The sequence below is a fragment of the Protomyctophum bolini genome (genome assembly GCF_963924005.1).
Source record: "Protomyctophum bolini genome assembly, chromosome: 20".
In the NCBI taxonomy this organism is placed as follows: domain Eukaryota; kingdom Metazoa; phylum Chordata; class Actinopteri; order Myctophiformes; family Myctophidae; genus Protomyctophum; species Protomyctophum bolini.
In genome coordinates, this window is record NC_137881.1 from 20990436 (window position 1) to 21004979 (window position 14544).

The 14544-nt window shown below is 44.3% G+C and overlaps 1 protein-coding gene across 2 annotated transcripts in view; it reads right to left on the reverse strand.

The window, feature by feature from the left end:
• Nucleotides 1-6241: 6241 nt before the first annotated feature.
• The window catches only part of arap2 (ArfGAP with RhoGAP domain, ankyrin repeat and PH domain 2), a 152261-nt gene continuing 143958 nt past the window's right edge, over nucleotides 6242-14544 (reverse strand). The window contains exons 31-35 of one of the 2 annotated variants that reach the window (XM_080792673.1): nucleotides 12736-12771; nucleotides 11693-11756; nucleotides 8192-8293; nucleotides 8108-8134; nucleotides 6242-6964 (exon numbers count right to left, since the gene is read on the reverse strand). In XM_080792673.1, the coding sequence (XP_080648799.1) occupies nucleotides 6626-6964; nucleotides 8108-8134; nucleotides 8192-8293; nucleotides 11693-11756; nucleotides 12736-12771 (568 nt within the window). In that variant the 3' untranslated portion in view covers nucleotides 6242-6625. Of the gene's footprint in view, nucleotides 6965-8107; nucleotides 8135-8164; nucleotides 8294-11692; nucleotides 11757-12735; nucleotides 12772-14544 lie in introns of both variants that reach the window. The other variant, XM_080792674.1, reaches the window with a different exon arrangement.

A 14544-nucleotide genomic window follows, 5' to 3' on the forward strand; every position in this document is an offset into this window, starting at 1 on the left:
AGCCTAACCTACAACTAAAAATGTCAACATTTCTTCAGACTTCAGAATGTTTTCACAACACAAGTACCGGTAATCCACTTGCCTGTCTGGAGCTCTGGGGTGCATGCTGCATTATCTAATGCACACACCTGACCCAAGCTCAGGGTCTAATTAATGCAGACAGCTTTTTGGCGGCCAGTTGGCATCTTTTTGGTGCATTACCGCCACTTTCTGATCCGAGTGACGTGTATCAACAATAGCACCATCATGTTGTTTACAAACTAGCAGCATGTTGTTCATAAATGGAGCAGGCGGGTGCTGTTTGTGTCTTCTTGCAGCAACGACTCCGAGTTGTGTTGTGTGAAAGTGCGTGGTGCGCGTCTCCGCTGGCGGCCCGTGCATTCAGTTGCCTTGTCTGGTTCGTTTTGGCGACAGAAACAAGCAACATGGGTCTATGAAAACAAGCCCAAGCTGCTTCCAGGGTTGCCAGGTTAGATTTTGCGACAGAAACAGGTACAGCGTCTATGAAGAAAAGCCCAAAGCCCTTTAAACATAAAACATAATACATTATGTATTATGTTTAAAGGGCGAAAATAACAGATCTACAAGCTCACAACGCGTCTGCGAACACGTGCCTGCGGCTCCTATATTAAAAATCTATTCTACTTTTGTGGGAACTGTGATTGGTAGCAGTGTCACTGTCAGCTTATATGTGTAGTTTGCTATGATTTGTCTACTTTCCTTGTGTTTTAAGCAGTGTTGGGACCGTTACTTTTAAAAAGTAACTAGTTACAGTTACTAGTTACATCATTTCAAAAGTAACTTAGTTACTTTACTGTTACTTAAACCAAAAAGTAAAGCGTTACTTCAAAAAGTAACTTTTTCGTTACTTTTCGGCTCGGCTCGCCGGTGCCGGTTCCGGCGAGCCGCCCCGCATCCAAAACACTTGGTGGAGAAAATATGCTATTTCCGTGCTCAGACCCAGGGACACAGCCAGCTAACCAGGGACACACATAGTTGTCTATAATAGATTGTTTGCTCCACTCAAAAAGAAAAACGGGCTCCCACTTCCAGGCCATTCATTCATGCCTTCAGTTCAGTACAGTGATAATAATATACCAATAGCAGGGGGGGGACTGGTGGTGATTTTGATGATGCTATGTAGGCCTATCAATACATATTTATAGCAAACAACTAAATACAAGTAGGCTACAACCAACAACATGAGGGTTCCAGTTCCACTGCTCCAGTGAATGTTGTATACTGTGCAGATAGGCTGAGATAGCTCATAGCTGCTCTTGGTGGTGGTGGCAATACTAATTTGAGTCTGGATTTATAAACAAAGTAAGACCAAAACCAGAATTAATATTTGATAATCAAACACACGCGCAAAGTCTCTTTCAGTATCTGTCCGTCTCTCTCTCTCGCTCAAAAGTAGCTAGGCTACGCACACTGTCTCACACACACACACACACACACACACACACACACGAACGCGCAGCCTCTTTCAGTGTCTCTCTCTTTCTCTCTCTCTCTCTCTTTTTCTCTCGCTCGCTCGCTCGCTCACATGATGTGCATACACGGCGCACACGACACACACACACACACACACACACACACACACACACACACGCGACCGACATAAACAAACACACGGTGGTATAGCCGGTGGGAATGGGATCGTCATAATTTGCTGGGACTCAACAACTTACTTTGACTGTACTTTGTGCTGGATTGGAGCAGCTGAAGGAAATAAGGAGGAATATAGCCATTTGCGATATGGGCGCCGCCATGACACTAGTCAGAGTAAACAAACTTGCGCATCACCACGTGTAGTAGCCTACACACACACACACACACACACACAAACGCACACACACTCCTCCCCCTTCTCTCCCGCAGTTCTTCTCATTCTCCCCCGATCGAGACTACATGAAAAATAACGGAAGAGTAACGGAATAACGCACCATGTAGTAACGGTAACAAGTTACTGAATTTAAAAAAATAACGCGTTACAGCAACCGTTACTGCCGAACGTAACGGCGTTACTGTAACGCGTTATTTACGTTACGTTACGTCCCAACACTGGTTTTAAGATGGCATGAAAAGGTTTGATAATCACAATTTAGTTTCATTAAAAAACTGCATATTTTGGGCAAAATTGTGTCTTGTCAAAGCGATTTCCAAAGATTTTTGGTAGATCAGCTATTTTGTAGTAGGCATATAGGCTATTATTATCATTTGGGCCTGGGACCCCTTTTCGTTGTTATACCTTTCATTCCAGGCAGGAAGCCCTTGTAACAGTAACTGCATAGCTGTTGCTATAGCTTATGCCTATAGTCTACTCTACTGTATATATAGCAAACATAAAAGTCAAATTATGTTTTTCAGAAAACTTAGGTCAGGATAGGAGGCCTTTTCCATGCAGGTCTAAATGGGTTGGACTTACACCCATTTTCAACTTTATCTTACAATTGGCCCTCAATGCTCATTGTAAGATGGCACAGTTTCCACCCACTCAATATGTGGCTCATTAGTGGACTATGGACATTTCAGAAACATGCCTACCAATTGACATCATCATCGATGGGCATTCCACGTTAATAGAAACCATAGCCTTTCTCTTCCTGGAAAGTTGGCGTGCTGAAACAGAACATAGATAGACAGATGTTCTTGCATCAATAAACAATAATATCTTGTTTGAAATGGACAAATCAGCTGTGAGACAGAATGAGTAGACAGAAGTGCAGGTGTAATCTTATAATGGGCATTAGTGAGAATCAATTATGCAGATACCGGTAGATTGAAAATGGTAATACAATACTGCCTGTGGAGTGTCCACTGCTCCTGGTTCAGATCTCCTCTGCTTCTTGAGCAGGGAGGTGAGTGCGCTACAAAATGGATAGTTGGACAATATCATGCATTGCATGTACATATAGTAGCCTACAAATTAATACAATTTTCATTTGGTGAGCTGTGATCCCTTTAAAACACAAATATGACATTATTATGCCCCTGTGAAATATCTCAGACCTCCAAAGATGTCGATACTTTATGTGCATGTGTGCGTCAATTTACCCTTCTCATAGCCTACTCAGCAAAATTAGAGCAGTGTGTATTAGAGCAAATACAATTTACTCCAGTGGGGTCCTCAGTCCTCTCCTGCATCTGTCAATAATATCAATATAGGCTAATAGTTTCACCGATTTGAACTATGCATCCAATCACAAGCCCAGTTAATTGGAATATCTTACATTCCCTTTTTCCATTTGCATTGCCGAGGTTCAAATCCCATCCTCAACCTGTGGGGAGTAGCTGCTACTGATTGAGGTTTTAAGGACTTGCTCCCAGTTGAATTGCGATTGCAGAGGCTTTTAATTAGATAAAGCTTGGCTTGGTTTGAGCATATACTTTACAGCCATGTCAGGCTAAAAGGGTCCACGTGTCGTAAATATCTCCCGAGACATTAATAGAATTGAGATTAGAGGGTGGAATGTGTGGATCAGCGGGGAAAAAAAAGAGCAGCGAGCAGCACGACTGCATCATATGGTGAGCTATTTATAGCTGCAGAAAATGAACGGCTCCATTAATGTAAGGCCTACCCTTTCTGGAAATGTAAATCACAGGAGCCACAGCTCAGCATCCATGTTATGCAGTGTGCGTGTGTCTTGAATTTACTGTACATTGGCTGGACAGGAAGCAAAGAAGATTGCTCCATTTCTTTGTGCCTTTCCTTGTATAGATCTGCGACGCACCTTTCTGGAAGAAACGTATGTCCTTCCCTCTCTATACATATACAGTATACATCTGATTAGGAGGAGCATATGGCGGCAAAGGAGGAAAAAATAATTGCATACCTTTCTGAGTTAAAACCACCTGAGGACAAGCGACCGCAGATATGCACATATATCATGATAAAGATGTCTCTCAACAAATATTATCATAGCTCTGCCTGCCAATCTTCCCAGTCTGTCAAATTCATTTTCTTTCTTTGTAGTTCTTCTTAGATTGATATTTATGTTATTCACAGAAGGAGACAGAGAGAAAGAGAGAGCAAGAAGACAGAGATCACGCCACGACCTCGGTGGAGGATTCCGCTAGCAGCCTGGGGGTGATCAATACCGCTCCACATCTCAAAATCATACCGGATTAAAGGGTAACATCCCTTGTTTCTAAAACCACAGCGGCTCCCCCGTTTAATTGAAAACCTTCTCACGGTCACCCCAAAGGGCTCATGTCTATTCTTCTGAAATAACTGTCAACTCTCTCTCGTAGAGACAGGTATATCAACTCTCTCCTGTATTCCTTCTTGCCCCCTCGGTCTCTGTCTCATCGCCGTCTGGGGTGAGGCATGGCATTAAAGCGTGGCCGCCCCGCCCCTCGGCCGCAGGTCCACATGTGCACACATGACAGCGAAGCGCATCCATCTCACACCACGACCTCTCGCTGAATGACAAGGTCAATGTCGGCACTCATAATGTCTTTAATCACTTTGCGGGGCTTAGTCACTGAGCTCCCTGGCACCATATGGCGACCTTCATACACCTGAGGCCTCGGGGGACAGCGGGAGAAGGAATAAACTATTCACGCACACACAGGCAGGCAGGCAGGCAGGCAGGCATGCGCGCGCGTGCACGCACACACACGCACACACACACACACACACACACACACACACACACACACACACACACACACACACACACATCCAACAAAGAAGTGTGTACACAGTCACACCGTATGGAGACGATATTTCTTTAGAAAAATGTCTTTAATGAAAACGCCAAAAAACAGGCTAATCATCGACCAAAGGAAAATGTGTGTGTACAGATAACATGACCAATAGACTACAGTATGCAGACTGCAGCACAGCATCTTAAGACCGTTAATGCACAGGCGTGGCAGCTCCATTAGAACATAAAGGACATGAAATAGAGGACAAGCATAAAATAAAATAAAACAAAACTGTTCGGAAATGAAAGTTTCATGGGCGATATATCTGAGTGACAATTGCCTGTGTGCGCATATTCAGCCCGCTATACATTATTCAATGAGCGTGAATGGCTTGAGACCGAGAATTTATACTCACCAAAAAGAGCATTTGATTAAATCTGTGAAAACAAAAAGGCAATAAGTTGCAGATGTTTTTATTAAGTCTGTTTGTTGGAATCCCCACTGGTATTGATACTGTATAAGACCTCGAAGAAGCTTTTGAATTACTTAGAAACTCTATCCATTCATATAAATCTATCCAGTATGCCAAAGGGAATGCATCAAATGCAACATGAAATATAAATTCCTTACTTATGAGCACATTTGCCTGGTGAAGCTACATCGCTATAAGAGGACAACGCTGGCGTTTATCCGTTTTGCGAACAAAGAGCATGAAATGTTTTATAATATTTTTTTCTTCAACAAAACCAAAGAGTACACTAAAGTTGCTCCCAAAATTAAGTGTATTGCTGGTCCTGTCCCATCAAATGTAAACACAATTATAAATAAAAAATCACACACGTGTGAACTGAGTGGTGCAACCCCCCCCCCCCCCTCTCTCATTAGCAGGCAACAGTGCAGCACTCTCTCTCTGTTTCTCGCACAACAGCGCCCCTACTGGTACTAATAGTCATACTGGTGCTCATTAACGTCACATAGGTGGGTCTGCTGTGGTACGTCTGGGCGACTGAACATATCTATCTATCTATCTATCTATCTATCTATCTATCTATCTATCTATCTCACAGTGGGTTGCGAAGCATTGTGAGCTGGGAATAGGTCGGGAATAGTATAAACCCCTGGTCAAATAAGTATTATATGGGGTGCATACTTTACTTGGGAGGTTAGGTTTAGGGTGAGGGTTGGAGATAGGTTGTAGTTGTAGGACTAATGACTGGTCTAACCAATGACTAGTATAAACCAAAAACTATCTAAACTAAGTACTGCACCCTATTATATGGCTTTAAAGGGATATTTAGGATAGGAAGGACTGTGTCTGATAAAATAAATATCAAATATCTAAACAGTAAATACTGAATCAAGCAACTCAAAAAAAACTGTCTGCGTAGACGTTAAAATGACCCCAAGCGTGTTTGGCAATGTATTTTAAGGGATATTTCGTTTTTAGTCAACTTTTGCCATGGCAACCATGTTTCCTGTTGTCTGTTGTGTGTTGATAGTTCAGGATGTTCACAAAGTTGTGAGAGCAGAACAGAAAACGACAGTCGTGTAGGAGTGCTATTTAAATCAATGTTGTAGTGTAGCACATGGGTCAGTGGTCCCTCCCAGCGGAGCTACTTGGCAGACATTGTTCGTATTCACTTTCTGGTTGACAATAGGCCCTATGCACACAGAATAACTCGTCCTACTTCCGGGTGTTACCGATGATTCTACCGTTAATGAAGGCTCTATTCCATTTCAAGGACCCCCATAACTCTGAGTGTGTACAAATGGAACCAAATGGGTTCAGAGTTATTCACCCGCATGGGGCGTGTATGTATACATAGAGCCCATTTTGACTGCTCTCTCCTTTAACCTTTGGAGTATTTCTCCTCATCAACCGCCATCATTCTCCCTCTCTCTCGAAGCGGGCGCCGTTCCTGCAGGTTGCTTACTTTGACCCAGCTTTTCCTGTCCACTCACTCTATCTCTCTCAGACATTGTCCTTGGCGCTTTGGCCCCCGGCCCTGCTCAGCACAGACTTGAGTTCGTTCAGCATGTTGGGAGGCATCTCACCGGGCGAGGCGCCCGCTCTGTTGGGGCTCTTGCTGGCGGCCCGCCGGGCCCCGCCGGGCAAGGCCAGTGTAGTGGGCGGGCGTGTGGATGGAGACGGGCATCGCTGGGGCAGGCACACCCCTACGGAGGCATGTCTGCGCGCAGCCTCTTTGGCGCCGCGGTCAGTCGCCGTGGCGGTCTTGTGGCGGTCGTCGATGCCGGCATCTTTGTCGGTTTTCGGTTTGGCCACGCCGAGGGAGACCGTTCGGTCTGTGGGCTAAAGGCAGACGAAAATAAATAAAAAACGTTTAATAATTTAATAAAAGGCAGATGGACATAAATAGCAGTAGCTTTTCAAGTCATCCACAGGGAAAGACTAAGTGATGGCTTTTATGAAGATCAAAGTGTTGCTCATGTTCATGCTGTTCACATTTTAATTAGAAATATTTTATTACTCTATGTAAATAGTCCTGTAGAAGCCTCATATCACCATCATTTATTTATTTCTTTATAACCCACAGCTGACGAGGCCATTCAAAAATGTAATACAATCTTCATGATTGCTAAACACTGAGATAAATGAGAAACCGAATGTGAGTTTGTTATCTTGGGCAGTGGTTCCCAACCTTTTCTGGATCAGGCTCCACTTCTGACCACCAGATGGGTGGGTGGCCCACCCATCTGACCACTTAGCTGATGGGTGGGCCGTGTGCATTTTCAAAGCAAGTTTATTTTGATGATCAATCAACTGATGGCTTCTGGGATCACTGGAGCTAACGTAGTTTGCTTTAACCCACGGGTTATCCGGTCATTATAGATTTTAGCGTTAAAAAAACAGATATACAAGCTCACAGTGCGTAACTTTGTGCCACGCTGCAAGCTTTTTGTTGAAGAAAACAAAAGATAGGCCTCCTTCAAGTCTAAAATTGCTCCTATATTCACCGGAATCACAATGAAAACTTGTTTTTCAACGTTTGTTTTTCAATTTTCACATTTTGTTGTACAGAGGGTATGCGCGTGACATCATCATCATACCCGGAAGTTATGCAGGAACGTCTACTGAGTCGCAAATAATGACATTCTGGCCTTGACAGCCCTTACATCCGAATAGAAAAGTTGCATTAAATCTGCATTATCTGATTGCATTAAATCACATTAAACGATGTTAAAACTCACTTTGCCACTCGATTTGCCACTCACTTTATGCATGCGCATATAGCGCATACCCTCTATTATTATCAATACAATCTTAGTGTTTTGCCAACTAGTTGGGGGCCCACTTGCAATACCCTCACGGACCACCAGTGGGCTTTTGGCCCACAGCAGGTTATGGGAATGGCTGACCTTTAGTGTCTCTTACCTGTTTATTAAACGCATTGTGCTTGTGGGCCTGAGGAGTGAGGACCCCTGGCTCTCTTACCTGTTTAAATGCATTGTGCTTGTGGGCCTGAGGAGTGAGGACCCCTGGCTCTCTTACCTGTTTAAACGCATTGTGCCTGTGGGCCTGAGGACCACCCTGGCCGACAGACACACTGGCTCTTCTGGAGGCCCCGTGAGCTCCAGCCTCGCCCGAGTCGCTGCTCTCCAGCCATAAATCACTGCCATACTGAAGACATGAGAATAAGAGAAATGCAGCCGTTAAGGAAAAACGCAAACATACTCGACTGAGAGGGAAAAAAGAGTGAAGAGCATATGCACGGCGCGTTTTTGATGCTGCCTCTCCGTTATTGATGTCTGCGTAGACTAAATATTTGGCTAGGCGTGCACACGCGTGCATACGCACAACCTCCAAAAATAAAATACCCCACTTTTTAAAAAGTCAACTTCTACCGTCTGTCATTTCTATGTGAGGATCACCTCTAGCAGCACGAGCACGGGGAAGAAAAACACCATCCCTAACACGTGTGTCTGGTCTCTCTAAGCACGTGTGGGGGAGGGAGGGGGGGATTTGTCGTATATGTGTTTTTTCTTCTTTCTAGGCCAGACTCCGAGCAGTTTTTGAGGGTGAGCGAAAGTCACAGGGTCGTGACCTTGTGTTCCGTAAAATAAAACATGTGACCCCGTTCCACTGGCTCTGGCTAAAGCGTCTCTTTAACAACATGTCCTTGGTTTTCCACGGTGACCCTGGGACCTGGGAGCTGCCTCCTCTTTCGCAGCCTCATTTTGCCGGCACGTGATGTCGTTCTCGTGATAACGCCGTCGGGGTGGAAACCGGCTTGCACTGTACTGTACTGTACTGTATGTCCAAAACTGTTACTTCTCAGGAAATGAAAAAATAAATAAAAAATAAAGTGTTCCTATGGATCGTACTGTGTGTAAAACTGTGTATGTAGTCACAAGCTCTTGTTAATACTTTGGTTAAATATTTGTAAAAGATCTACAAGCTCACAATATGCTCAGAACATTATGCATTGTCTATTTTCAAAACGTTTGCGTGACACTGTTGTATGACGAAGAGTAGGGCATTGGTCCTCAAAGGGGGTCCCTCCAGGGGTACTTGAGGAAATCCCAGCTAAATTAGAGATAGTTAGGAACCAAATGGACCCTTATGGGTCTGTAACTCTGAGAGTGTACAAATGTTACCAAAATAATGGACCCTATAACGGGTTAATTTGGTTCCATTTGTACACTCACAGTTAAATTAACAGTGATTTAACAATAATATAAGTTGGGGTCCCAGAGATAGAAATGCCATTAAATGTGGGCCCATAGGGGCGCCCGCTGGCCAAGTGGTCCAGGCGCATGCCAGATATAGGCTTTGGCCTGACAGCGCGTCGCGTGTTCGAGTCCCGTTCATGTCGACCTTTGCTGCATTTCTCTCCCCTTCTCTCTCTCCCTCTTTCATGTCAGTTGCAGAAAAGCCCAAAACTAATCTTTAAAAAAGTGGGCCCGTAGATTAATGCAGGTCAAACTGGGGGTCCTTGAAATTAAAATGGTTGAGAATCACAGCTAGAGCCGTAAACATCTTCTCTTGTAGGGGCGGCGGTGGCTCAGGGGTAGAGTGCCTGGATGGGAACCGCAAGGTTGCCAGTTCGAACCCGGGCTCCCCCAGAGTTACTGTCGAAGTGTCCTTGAGCAAGACACTGAACCCCTAATTGCTCCCGATGTGCTAGTTGGTGCCTTGCATGGTTTCCGCTGCCATCGGTGTATGAATGGGTGAATGTAATGCACAATCTATGTAAAGCGCCTTGGATAAAGGCGCTATATAAATGCACCATTTACCATTTGTGGGGTGGTCCCAGACACATCTTTTCAAATGGGGGTCCACGGCCTAATACATTTGGGGTCAATTTGGGGGTCCTTAATTGACATGAAAAAGTTTGAGAGTAGTAGGGCATTAATTTACGAAGAAACGTAAAAAGTTTCAATACAAGATACAAGATTGAGATACAAGGTTTCTACCCGACAGCCATGCTATCGGTCTGCAGCCCAACTGTCCACCACAGATTCTACCTCCACTTTTGGATGGAGAGGGGAAAAAAAGAGAAAAGTCTCTCATAGCCAGTTGCTATGGAAACTTTGTCTGACCACAATACTGCCGCCTAACAGGTATAAGAGAAAGGAAATCAAGAACATTGAATTACTCTTACTCACTCGCTCACATCTAATCTCTCTTTTAGTATGCCTCCCTCCTTCTCTCTCCCTCTCACTCTCTGGGTATCCCACTCCTTGCCCTTCCCACAAAGTCCAGTACCCTTCCCACAAGCCGTGCGTTGGAAGCTGACAATCCCCGATACTTAGCGGCTTTGGGGGTGGGAAATCCTAATATTTTTAGCCGGCTGTAGGCCGCTATAGATTTAGCCGCTGCGGAGCAAGAGATTCTCCAAAGGGCAGAGAAAAGTCACGGAGTAAACACCTTGGAACGCTTACAGAGAGAGCAAAATCTCCTGGCCAAAACCTTGCCTCTCCCCTCAGATCAATCTCCCACTAAAAGTATTGCCCCTTTTTACTGGCGAACCCAAACTAATGCACTAAAGGGCTTTTACAGTAAGCATCTGTGATAAACAACGCTGCACGGGAGACAAGTTCCCATGAAATAAGTCGGCGCCCAGGAGCTAATGCAGATGAAATGTGCTCGGAATACACGCGCGGCACCAGAGCCCACGCTGCATTGCCATGAAATCTTGGATCTTGGCCGAGTTAAAAGGCTTGCACCAGTACAATCTCTGCCGGGGAGCGGGCTGGTTAAGGACAATTGCAATATTTCATTTAAGGCCATTTAGCTGGAAATGAAAATAAAATATGCATGCAAACGCCAAGCGCGTACACACATTAGCTGATATGCCTTTACGATACAAGAACCTATTTCAGCGGGAAAATGAGAAATGGTGCGACGGAGAGCAATATAAAGAGAGGAGAATATGAGACATCTGTGGCTTCGCCCCGTGTGTTTGCTTTGCATTATTTATGTCGTATGTGCTGTGTCAGCGAGTGACAGCTACAACACTTAGCTGCGTCTCAGGGCTAAGTATTAGCAATGTGATTGTTACAGTCGCCTCGAACCATATTCTCGCAGCTATAAGAGACTTTTCCACATAAAATGATTTATTCTATTGCTGAGTGACCTCGAAAACTTTACGGTGCTTTACCTATTTATGTATTTCGCCCGCCTCGTGATACAATGGAAATTGATGATTGCGGGGGGAAAACATGATTTATCATATCTCTGTTTGTTTTTGAGATACGGTTATGTGAGAGTCGATTTCTTCTTCATGGAGTAATGTGGTGTATTTTTCATCCGACTAGGGACGCTTTGGCAAAGTGCATCTTTGTCACTTTCCACTGATATTCTGGGTTCGGGGGCGGCTCAGTGAAAAGGGTCAGAGGAAGGATACGCATACATCTCTTAAAACTCCCAAATTCTGCCCTCGAGCTTGAGTGTTTGCCATTGTTCACCGGATGATTCGTACAAGCTCAGCATCACCCCCGTAAACGTCTCATTCCCTTCGAGGCCGTCCTCATTCTTAACCCCCGACTCCTGTCTTTCCAGTCGGAGCCCACTCACCTTCATCCGGATGATGTCAGTCACCCAGCTGAGCTGAGAATCTTTCCCCTCACAACAGAAGTGCCTTAGGGACAGAAAAACATTAGTGAGCCGGTTCCATCAGTCACTTGTTTTCCACATTTTCCCATTTTTTCCCCCTTGTTAACCACATATGTCAAAATCAATTTGAATAGCCAGAAATGTGTATAATATGCAGCTGTCGACGCTGTCCTCTGAAAAGGAACGGGCTTACGTGCCTATAGTATGTGTCTATCAAACAGTGGTTCTTTTTAACTTTTTAATTTCAAGGACCCCCATAACACAGTCACAGACATGTAAGGGTCCATTTGGTCCCCGTCCCCCCTCCCCTCCCCTCCCCAAACCATGGAATCCTGAGGGTCCCCGGATCCACTGCCATAAATCATTACTCTGCTACATTGATTGGCATAATCTAAGCAGAAGACTGAAATAGCATTGACTCAGGTGGCGATTCTGGCAGTCCAAGAGAGACCCAGGAATGTAATGAATTCAATTAGGCACACTGTTAACAAGGAACTGTTGACGGAAATCGATGGCAACGTCTAAAATGGTATTAGCGGGTTGGAACAGGTCTTCACATTTAGAATATTTCTATTCGCCAAGAACTGCAGAGCCTACTTTAATGTATGATTTTGATGTCCGAGTAATTAAACCATTAATTAGTCACACAGCGATTCTGTGGGAGTTGGTGTCAATTTCTTTGAAACAAAATGGGATTGTCTCAATTTGGAGTGAAACTATTCTTTTGACATTAATATTACAGAAAACCCATGGGTGGGAACAACAGCACTGTCAGCTAAGGACAGAGATGAACAAAAACAATTGATTTTTTTCATTAATTCCCTGACAGCATCCAAGAAAATAAAGAATTCAGGGGCAATTTGCCAGAGCAACTTCATTCATGAAATGGTACTTTCATCTCAACTCGTAACTTTCCACCTGGCTCTTCTCTGTTAAGACTGCAGACATCTCAAGTGGAAAGGGTAAAAAGGCAAAGGATTAAATAATTTAATTGGAGAGCTCACCACTGATGTTTGTCCGTATAGACTGTGAACCCCCAGCTGTTAAAAAAAGGAAAAAAAAACACACACAAGAAGGAGAGAGAACAATAAACTGGTGACCCACAATGCCATGCAAACATTTCTGTCAGAAAAGGCCGCGTTTATGGCGCACCAGGGACGTGTTTTTGTGAAACACCAAACTTTGGAAGCAATGCGAGCTAAACTCTTTGTATACATGCAGGAAGGATACATAAATAAAACGCTAGTCTCTAAACAGTGGCATGATGTATACACATACACTAGGCAGTAGATTTCCAGGACCAAATGTATATGCAGACCATAACATGCTCTGGGCTAGTAATGAGATATAACACACCAGGCAAACCACCTTCACGTACACCTCTCAGCAGAGTGAGAGAAACGGAATCATACGATATAGATAAGATAGGCTACATAAACAGATATCCTGCAGTAGTAGGTAGTTTAGAATCAATTCCTTTGTGCAATTATGATGGTGGTGGTGCCATTATGCAAATGGCCATATGCGAACGCAGGCGTCTAGTGCAGGGGTATTCAAATGGCGGCCCGCGGGCCAAATGCGGCCCGCAGAGCGCACCCTAGTCAAGTGGCCCTTGGAACAATTATAAAAAAAAGATTTATATATACGTATATATTTTTTGGAGATAGCTAATGAAAGTGACAGGTATGGTGTGTGCGATATGAAGTGTGAGATTATGATAATGACAGTTATCCTTAAGAGAGAAATGAGACCAGTCACTCTAGACTATAGAGTACTGTGTGTGCGTGCATGGAACTGTATATAGGGTAAACCTGACTACCTTCCCGCGGTGAGTGCACCTTTCGGTGGATGCCCTGCACGCCTCGATGAGCAGGAGCCCATAGAGAACAAAGTGAGTGAGTGAGTGAGTGAGTGAGGGCCGACATGGAGAGCCTAGAGCTCCACCACACAGAGCCGAGGAGGAGACGGGCAGGCAGGTATAGGCAAGGCGAGGCGCGCCCAAACCCCGCGGCGGGACGCTCAGATACACCTCTGCCTAATGAGGTACCCGACGGCTGCCTCGCCTATACCGTCCTCTCTCTACACTTTCTCCTCAGCTCCCACTGTCTCTTTACACGAGCGCCCACGCGCGCATGCATGCATGCATGTACACACTTTAGTTTCTCCCACAGCCCACTCTATACATCCAGTGATGGAAGAAGAACTTAAAAAACAAGTAAAAAGGCCCGTATTAGAAATGTCACTTGAGTAGAAAGTACAAATGTATCAAAGTAAAACAACTTATAGATTTGGTATTTTCGAATAGCTGTAGTATACCATACGATGAGGCTGAAGTATTATAAAATATGGCTTTTGGTAGTTAATGTATGTTTATTACTTTTTAAAGTAAGTACGGGTATGTACTGTAACTAATAACTAAAGCTGTCATGTATTGGAGTCAAAAGTACAATAGTCACCTCTTAGATTAGTGGTAGTAGTTAAAGAAATGGCAATACCAAACTGAGGTAAATGTACCTCACAATTTGCCTCAGGCACATGCAGTACTTAAATGTACGTATTGTAGTTACTTTTCACCTCTGAGTACATGTACTGTGGGGTTATACACTCTGTAGTACTCCGAGTACATGTACTGTGGGGTTATACACTCTGTAGTACTCTGAGTACATGTACTGTGGGGTTATACACTATGTAGTACTCCGAGTACATGTACTGTGGGGTTATACACTCTGTAGTACTCTGAGTACATGTACTGTGGGGTTATACACTCTGTAGTACTCCGAGTACATGTACTGTGGGGTTATACACTCTGTAGT